The sequence below is a fragment of the Pteropus alecto genome, unplaced genomic scaffold (assembly GCF_000325575.1).
Source record: "Pteropus alecto unplaced genomic scaffold, ASM32557v1 scaffold39, whole genome shotgun sequence".
Lineage (NCBI taxonomy): Eukaryota > Metazoa > Chordata > Mammalia > Chiroptera > Pteropodidae > Pteropus > Pteropus alecto.
Window position 1 is genome coordinate 2,452,685 of NW_006443568.1, and position 8,981 is coordinate 2,461,665.

Genomic DNA, 8,981 nt, shown 5'->3' on the forward strand with positions numbered 1-8,981 from the left:
CTGAGGCTCCTGGGGGGCCAGCTCCTCCTTTTGCACAGCCTCCTTCTGCAGCCCTGAGGGCCGAGACTCTCCGGCTTTGACAGGGTCTGTCACAGGGAAAGAATGGCCATCAGTTGCCGGCTGGTGAGAGGAGTAGGTATGAGGATGGGGTGGTAAAGGGGATGGAGATGAGGGGAACGGGGCCTTTACCTGGGCTGGAATTGTTGACGTTTGCCTCCTTCCTGTCTGGCTTCTGCTTTGAGGAGGAAGAGCAGTCAGACTCAAGGGATATCTGGCCCCACCCAGCTAAGGTGCTGAATTCTCTCCCCCAGCCCAGACCCTCAGTGGCCCGCTCACGGCCTTCCTTCCTGCAGCCTGGATGCCCTTCCCCAGCCTCCTTTCCTCACCCGGCCCCCACTCCCAGCATTCCCTTGGGGAATCCTGACCTTGGTTTCAGCAGCTTCTGACTTCCGAGTCCTCTTCATGATCTCCTCCAGACGCTGTTTGGAGGACCCACATCAGTTAGGCTCAAAATCCGCCCTGATCTTAAACCTCCCACCGGTCAGCCTTGGTCCTGGAGTCTTAGGGCCCTTGCAGCTCATACCAGTCCTTTCCAGACCGGGAACCAGAATTCACACCAATTCCTTGGCCTACCCTTTACGACGAGCCCAAGACAGGGCCCACTCTCCCAGACTCACTCTCCCACTCTTCCAGTCTCATTAACCGAAGCAGGGATCCAGTCCAGAAGATGCCCCTCCTGCCCACTGTTCTGTCACCTTTCTGCGCTCTTGCCGCTCCTGCTCCACCTGCTGGAAGTGCTTTTCCCGCTCCAGACGCTGCCGCTCTGCTTCTTCCCGGGACCGAGCTTCGGCTTCCTCTTTCTGCCAAAGACCCCAGTGACTGTTAGGCAGCTGGACTCCAGCCTTCCCGCCAGGCCAGCCCCCGGCCCGCTATCAGGGGGCCCCAGCGCCCAGCCCTGCACTGCCCGCCTCCTGCAGGGGCACCTGCTTCTGAAGCCGCTCCTGTTCTTCCTGCTCCGCCTGCGCCTTCTCTCGAGCCTCCTGCTCCTCTCGCCTCCGGGCCTCTGCCTCCCTCTTGGCCTGGGCCTCGGCCTCCCGTGCCAGCTGCTCCTCTCGCATTCTCCTGGGGGACGGATGAAACTCAGGCTCAGTCCTGTACTTTGGCAGCCCCCGTTTGGGCCCCCTCTGTCCCCGAGGGCACACTCACTTGTCCCTTTCTGCCTGTAGCCTCCGCTCCTGTTCCTCACGCTCCCGCTGCTCCCGGGCCTGGCGCCGCTTCTCAGCCAGGAGCCGAGTAGCTTCTTCTCGGTCTGTGGTGCCCGCCATGGGTTTGCTAGGGGTCGCCGGGGAAGCAGGGGCTGGGGGTGAGGTCAGAACAGCAGTATCTGGAGTGGGATCCAGGCCTAGGAGTCAGCACACACTAGCTCAGGCCCCTCCAGCACCCTTGCATGTCCCGTGCTTCCCGGACCTCAGGGAGACCCACCCACTTTCTGCCTTCGACTTAGGGTGGAGGTCCTCTTGTCTGGCCTGTGTTCTGGGCCTGGGCTTGCTGAGGGCAGGGGCTTCCTCTTCCTGTCTCCCAGCACCCAGTCCCCAAACATCTCTGGGCCCATACCTCTGACCACCACCCCCACACAGGCAAAGCTGGCTTCCTTTGACCCTCTCCCATGCCCACCTGCAGGGATCTCGGCCGCGGGCTGCTCCTTCTGGGGTTGGGCTGGAGTGGGTGAGGGCACAGGTGAGGATGCTGGCGAGGCTGGGGCTGCAGGCTCCTTCTCATCACTGGCTTTGTTCTTGCTCTGGTTCTTGTTCTCGGATCCTGCCGCACTGGGGCTCTCCTTTGCCTCATCCTTCCTCCGAACCCGCCCCTTGGGTGATGCAGTGGTGCCTCGGGGGGATGGCGGTTTGGGGGGCAGAGTGTGGCTGGGGCCTGGGCTGGGAGAGGCAGGTCTGTGCCAAGATGTGGAGGGAGAGGATGGTCGGGCCTTGGATTTGGGACTGAGAGAAAAGGGAAGAGTTAGGTCTGGAGGGCACAGAGTATCCACACACACACACACAATTCTGGGCATGTCACCTCCAAAGGGAACTATCCTTCCAGGCTAGGTCAGCACCCCCCACTTTATATGCTTTCACAGAAGCATAGGTTTTCATTTTAGGTCTTATATCTCAGTTTGTGATCCTTTGATTAATGTCTGTCTTCCCCATAGCTGGTAAGATTAACGAGCCTAGAATGAGGCCTGGTTTGGCTCATGAAGTGTCTTCAGCTCCCATACAGTACCTGGCAGGCCCATTCATTGATTTGGCAGTAATTGTTGAATGCTTATCAGCTGCCAGGCATTGTGCTAGGTGCTAGGGTACTTCAGGGATCGAAGCCCTCAAAAATAAAATATGCCCTCAAGTTTTCTTCATTTTAGAAGTGGGTGCCCAACAAATATCTGTGAATGACTGATTGAATGAATGCCTAGTGCCATGTAGGCCGTGCCCACCTGAGCTCAGAGGCCGCGCCGGTAGAGAGTCTCGGGCGCGGAGAGGCAGGCAGAGACTGACGCTTCTTGAGGCTGCGCTCCCGGGCCAAGGCACTCTTCTCCTTCTCATTCTCCCGCTCCTTGTCCTTCTTCTCCTTTTTCTGCACCTGGTGAGGAAAGGGATGGAGAGTGGGGAGGCAGGGAGCAGAGGTCAATGGCGTTTGTGTTCTGGGTCCAGGCTCTCGGTCCCCACCTGTTCGCCACCTGCACGGCCACTTACCGGAGAGGCCTCTGGCCGGCGGCGGGCCGGGGCGGGGCTGCCCACCACGCTGGGCTTGCGGCGCTCCCCGCGATCCCCGGAGGGGGCGCAGCGGTGCACGCTGCGGGGGGCGCTGCATGGAGGCGTCAGAGGGCTGGCGGAGGCCGAGCGCGGGCACACCGGCACGGCTGCGGAGGGATGAGCGCGGTCGGGGTGTGGCCCACACGCGAGGCTGGCCCCTGCCCGGCCCCTTGTGGGGGCTCTCCCAGGGCCGCCGCCCCTACCCTGGTCCCGGCCGTTGCGGGGCAGTGTGACTGCACTGCGACTCCGTGCCAGGAAGGAGAGGGTGGGCGTCATGAGACGGTCCACGATGCTGCTCTCCCATGCGCTCAGCTGCAGGCTGCGATCTAGGGGAGAATGCCAGGAGCCGATCACCGCAGGGGGCCGCAGGAGCCAGGCAGAGGCAAAGAGAGGTGGCCAGGCATCATCCCCATGCCAAACCCAAGGAGTCTTCCCTAGGGGACTCTCCTCCAGTCACGCCAGGCACACTTGTCTGCCCTAGGGTCTGACCCCCAATGCAGACCCTAGTAAGACTTCCCAGGGTAACCGTTCTGCAGTAGCTTAAGGGACCCGTCCTACCAACCCCTAAGTGAAAGGGCTCTGAACTGTGAGTACAGAAAGGAGCCTCCCAGGGTTGGTGAAAGACCAACTGCCCTCTCCCTGTGCCCCACTGTAGGGCCCTGCTCCTCCTGCTATCAGAGGCTGGCCTGGGGAGGCATGACCCCATGGATTTGAGACAGTGAGGGTCCTTGTATTCCTCTGACTCAGGAAAGTCCCAACTTTTAGGTGTCCCATGCCAAGGAGAGGCTGCTAGGGAGCCTGGCTGCCCTGGGCCACAGTGCTCTGTCCCCTCAGCTGCTGGGTTATTTTTAAGCCTTAGTCAGGTGGGGTTGGTACAGCAGCTGATTTGGTTGCTAGGCAACAAAGCAACCAAATAAGAGCTGGAGAAACATAAATAACTTGCACCAGGGCATGGTGGGAACGCAGGGGCCATGCCACCTTGGTTGGCCACAGCTCTGGAGCTAGCCAAGGCCATGGCTGGGGCTCTGAAGGCAGAGAAGGCAGGGTTGTATGGGCCCTTCAGGGTGCAGCCAGAATAAGGGGCCCTGCCACACACAGCACCCAGGGCAGTCTAGTAATCAGGGGCAAGGCCACCTGCCTAAGGCTGGCCTAGGCCAGCTGGCTGTGGTTGGAGGCTTCCTGTCCATTCTCACCCCCACCCCACCCTCACTTGTTCTTGAGGCCCCTGCCAGGCTCTCTGCCTGCTCTCTGCCCTTTTTCTCTGTTCTCCTCCCCTGCAGGGCACATCTCTGTCCTCAGGGTCTAGACCCAGACGCCGGCTCCCCCTAGGGGTGTAGAGTCCCAGGCGGGGTAGAGAAGGAATGGAGACCTGTAATACATGAGGGCTGCGGGAACCTGGGGTTCTTGTTGAGCTCTGAGGGGCTTGGTGGGGGCTACAAAGGGGCTCTGGAGGGAGCAGGGCTGGGCCTTCTCTTACTTCTACTGGGGGAGTTCCAGAGCGTGGCAGAGGACTTTGAGAGCCGCTTGTTGATTATAGAGTCCACGTGTTTGGGCAGGTTTACTGCCGACACGGAGCACCTGCTCCCACCTGGAGGGGAAAAGACACGGCATTAGGGCCGGGCCAGACAGGAGCCAGGGGGGGCACTGAGGCCTTCCATGCAGGATGCTCTGTGGGTAGGATAGGGGAGGGAGGAGTGGGCAGGCTAGGAAGGGGAGGAGGAGGCAGACTTGGCCCTGGGAGGGGGATGGGTAGGTGACCAGGGACAACCTGGATTGGGGGAGCCGACGGAGAAGGAACAGAGGAAGGAGATGGAGTAAAACTAGAGAAACTACAGCCTTCCTGGCCAGGAAGCCATTCCCTAGGGCTGGGCACTGCAACCCCTCCCCCACAACCACCCAGTGTTGGCACTTGCTGACGCTGCCCAGCCAAGGCGCAATGGCTACAACACCCATGTACTGGGACAAATGCAGAGCAGTTCCTAAACGGAAGAACTCATAGTCACAGTCATTCTTACAAATCCACATATTCATACGGACACACAAAGACATGCAGGTACAGGCATATAGAGTGATAGGGACTTCTGCATGCACATGTGTGTGCAGACATGCGCAGGTATAGAAACACAAACACTAACAAATAATGTGTCAGATCCAGATGCACACAGGCACAAACACATCGAAGCAACTTAATCATGGTATTGGCACAGCTAACGTTTGTTGGATGCTTACCATGTACCAGGCACTGTGCTGGGCACCATACACATGTTACCTCACTTGATCCTCCCAAACATCTACCTACAACCTCGGAGGCAAGTAGTATTGTTATCCCCATTTTACAGATGAAGAAAGTGAGACATTGAGAAGTCAGGTCACAACACAAGTGCCAGAGCTGAGATCCTAACCCAATTCTGTCAGACTTGGGATCCCTCACTGCGGTCCACAAGGCCACAAGCACACCAAGGCAAACAAATATTAAGAGCCACAATACCCAGATCCATGAGCACATATACCAAAAGATACACAGCTAGAAATACTGAACCTTGCCATTACATAGAGAGATCCAAACACAGTGGTACATACATGCCAGCAAAGAATCAGACCAAAATCCATGATGGCCCTACATGAAGAAAACTCAGAGACAAAAATCTACCTTCCAAGATAGGTACATTAGGGGGTGACAGTTTTCTTTAAATAACCCATGTCTACAGGGCATTAAAGTCCTCTTTTCTGTATCATCAGCTAATAAAAATTGACAGGAGCAGAAGGCTAAACTGAAAATGACAGGTTTGATGAGCAAACCAAATGAAGAGGATCCATTTCTGACTTGATAGTGGAAGTTCTTGAGAAGGGATAATTTGGCTTACAGACCATTCCAGTAGACACAAGTCACACGAAGCAAGGCATACCTGCTACAGGGAGCTGCCGGTCCTTGCACTGAAGCTGCTCCCTTCCCCCACTCTTCAGGACCTGGCCTCGCCCACCCACCCACCAGCCCCTCTAGCCCACTCACTAGTCTTATGTCCTGGGGAGCTGTGGTGTAAGGCCCCTGCCCAGGACCAGCGCTGCTGCCGGATTTCAGCCCATGTCTTCTTCACTGACCGCTGAATGGCTGCTTCGTAGCGCTCCTGGTGGGTGGGTAGGTGGTTGGGGGAGAAGAGAGGTCTAGGCTCAGATTCATTCATCATATCCGGGAGAAAGGCCCCTCCCTCACCTGTGACAACCCGCACTCCCCAAAGTGTTCCATGACTCATTACAGGTAACCAAAGTGACCAAATCCTTGTTATGATTAAGGACCATTTGCAACAGATCCATTTAAACTTGTTCTTGGGGAGCTTTTCACTGTTCTTGAGTCATTTTCTGGGTGTGTGAGCTGTTTCTCTGAGGACAGAGTGGGACTCCCCTGCCTGGGACTCCCAGATGGGGCCATGTCCCCCTGGCACTGAGAGTCCTGACCTTGGGCCGCAGGGCAGAGCCAGACCACCTTTTCCTTCATTTCTTCACTGGTGCTAAAGTCAAGGCTCTCCTACATCGTGGCGCTCAGCACACTCACACAGCACACTCTTCGTACGAACACATACATGCACACACACACATACACACAGGGCACACACACAAATACTTGTACTGACAGCACACAGTTACAGGTGCCCACCTGACATGTACTGACTCAAACATGTCTGCAGTTGCACAGATGCCCAGATGTTGTACCCACTGGGGGCCTCAGTGCCCCCCCTGACCCAATGGTTTTCTTTAAATAACCCATGACATGACCACAGATATGACCACATACTGAGCCAGGGTACAGATGTGCCCACTTGCAAGCACGCAGCCCCACGCATCTCCAGTCAGAAGTGAGCACACACGCACCTTGTTTTTCTCGAGCTTCTGCCGCTGCCGCTCCTCCAGGGCTGCTCGGCGCTGCTCGGCTTTGAGCCGCTGCTCCTCCAGCCGCCGCCTGCGCTCCTGGAGCTGTTTCTCCCGTAGCGCCTTGGCCTTCTCCTCCTTCTCCAGCCACACGGCCTTCTTGGCCGCTGTGGGAAAGGAGCCCCAGAGGACGTGAGGGGTTCTGCATGGGGTAGGCCTTCCCTGGTAACCCTACCCTGCGTGGGTCTTTCTCCTGCCTGCTTGGTGGGGAGGTGCCCTGGCTCTCAGACTCCCCACCTCAAATTAAAGAGCTTCTTGAAGATGGATTCAGGGCCCCACAATGGGAGGCCTATTTCTCCCCCACTGGCCTCGTGTCACTTGGCACTGAAGGAAAAATGAGTTCTTTAGTACCAGATCCCTGCCTGACTTTGGGCCTGAGGGAGAGATTTTTTTCATGTACTGTAATTAAGAGTATGAGCTTCTGGTCTGAATCTCAGGCACTCCATGAGCTGTGTGGCTTAGGCAAATGATTTCATTTTTCTGAGCCTCTGTTTCCTCTTCCTCAAAATGGGTTGGAGGATTAACTGAGATAATGCATGTACTGTAGGTCTTAGCACAGTGCACATAATTAAGTGTTCCACAAGTGTTAACGTTGTTAACGTGATAGTGATGGCGACGATGGTGAGGAAGATGATGGTGCTTCCTAAACACTCACCCAGGTACTTGGCCCGCTCTTTCCGCCGTTCCTTTGCCAGTTTATGTCTCTCTTCTGCCTTCTTTGCATCTTAGTAGAAGGAACGAGAATAGACTTAGGTCAAGCGGCTCTGCCAAAGGAGAGGCTAAGCCTCAAGGCCTTCCCCCTAGGCCTCACCCCATCCCTTATCTCATCTCCAGGGCAGAGGGATTCCCTCTAGTGGCAACGCCCAGAACTAGGACCCTAAGCTAAAGGGTCTCAGCCCAGGACTGGGGATATCACACCCACCTTGCTTGGCGGAAGGGCTGTCAGAGGCTGGCACTGTTGTTGGGGATGGCTGGCTGCTCCTTCGGATAGGCTTAGAATCCCGTGAGCTTGTGGCTGGTGGGGTAGGTCCCCTGATCTTCGCTTCTGAGAAAGGGGACTCTTCCTGATGGGGGGCTGGTCTAGGCCCAACCAGCCTTGGGGGGCTCTCTGGTTCCAGTGGGAGCTGCTTAGCGTTAGTGGCACTCTTCATGGCAGGAGGCGTGTCCGGGGGAGTATCGGGGACCAGGGCTGACATTGGTGGTGGTGGCGGAGGTGGGGAGGGGTCACCTTCTGGAGAAGGTCTTGGCTCTGGGGGGGTCCTGGCTGCCATAGCTGGAAAACCAACACAAGAGAAGAGAGATAGTCAGATAGCACATCTGTGCCATCAGTTCAACATGTAGCTCTCTCCTTTGTCCAACTGACTTACTCATTGATTCATGCAACATGTTCATTGAGTTCCTATGTACTAGGCCCTGTTCCAGATATTAATGATATCATAGTGAGAAAATAGCCATGGTCCCACCTTCTAGTAGGGCAGACAGACAAACAGCTAGGCAATTATAACAGTATAGAATAAGTACTATGTCTGAGGGTAATACAGCAGAGATGGTTAGCCTACATTTGGGGGCTTCCTGAAGAAATAACAACAAAGCTGAGATCTAAAGGATGAGCTAGACTTGGCAAAGCCAAGAGGTGAGGATTCTGGCAAAAAGAGTTTGCAAAGGGGCAGAAGGGAGCAGGGTATTTGGGAAAGATAGAAAAAGTCTGAAGTACTTATCAGTGCACCAAATGGTAATGATTGGTTTCTATGTCTGCCTCCCTCACCTTTCTGCTTTACATCAGGGTGACAGTGCCCTAACCCCAAGTCTGGTACTCAGAGGGGTGCCAGTGCTGGACACATGGGACTACCTAAGAGGAAGGACATAAGCATGGGCACAAGTAGGATTCCCTATGGGGTGGGCAACCAGCTCTGTCCACTTTGTAATCTTTCTTTTCCTAACCACCCTCAGATTTCTTCTTTAAGACATCAGTATTTCAGGGTCCCTGTAAAAGACACCAAAGAGCCATGTAAGGAAGCCACATGATTTGGTATGCATATGTATATGTGCACATGTGAGCACATGTACACTGTAGGGCAGTCGAAAGACCGGCCTCGGTGTCAGTCAGATGAGGGCCCAATTCTGATGTCACCATGCTAAGACAGGAAGGACCTGCTCCCCCACACAGGTAACCTTGAGCAAGCCAGTCAACCTCGATAAGCCTCAGTTTTCATATCTGTAAAATGGGGGCAATGATCCCAAGCTAGCAGGAAT

General features: G+C 55.7%; 1 protein-coding gene across 1 annotated transcript in view; it reads right to left on the reverse strand.

Annotated features, from left to right (window-relative positions):
* Positions 1–8,981, reverse strand: part of MAP7D1 (MAP7 domain containing 1) — a 22,463-nt gene that overhangs the window by 1,249 nt on the left and 12,233 nt on the right. The window contains exons 2-16 of the mRNA XM_006924240.3: positions 7,651–8,001; positions 7,384–7,452; positions 6,672–6,835; positions 5,815–5,929; positions 4,282–4,392; positions 3,008–3,130; positions 2,745–2,911; positions 2,486–2,631; positions 1,675–1,997; positions 1,207–1,384; positions 984–1,122; positions 756–860; positions 426–479; positions 190–232; positions 1–86 (exon numbers count right to left, since the gene is read on the reverse strand). The exon at positions 1–86 is cut by the window's left edge and continues 1 nt beyond it. Coding sequence (XP_006924302.1) covers positions 1–86; positions 190–232; positions 426–479; positions 756–860; positions 984–1,122; positions 1,207–1,384; positions 1,675–1,997; positions 2,486–2,631; positions 2,745–2,911; positions 3,008–3,130; positions 4,282–4,392; positions 5,815–5,929; positions 6,672–6,835; positions 7,384–7,452; positions 7,651–8,001 — 2,174 coding nt within the window. The remainder of the gene's footprint in view (positions 87–189; positions 233–425; positions 480–755; positions 861–983; positions 1,123–1,206; positions 1,385–1,674; positions 1,998–2,485; positions 2,632–2,744; positions 2,912–3,007; positions 3,131–4,281; positions 4,393–5,814; positions 5,930–6,671; positions 6,836–7,383; positions 7,453–7,650; positions 8,002–8,981) is intronic.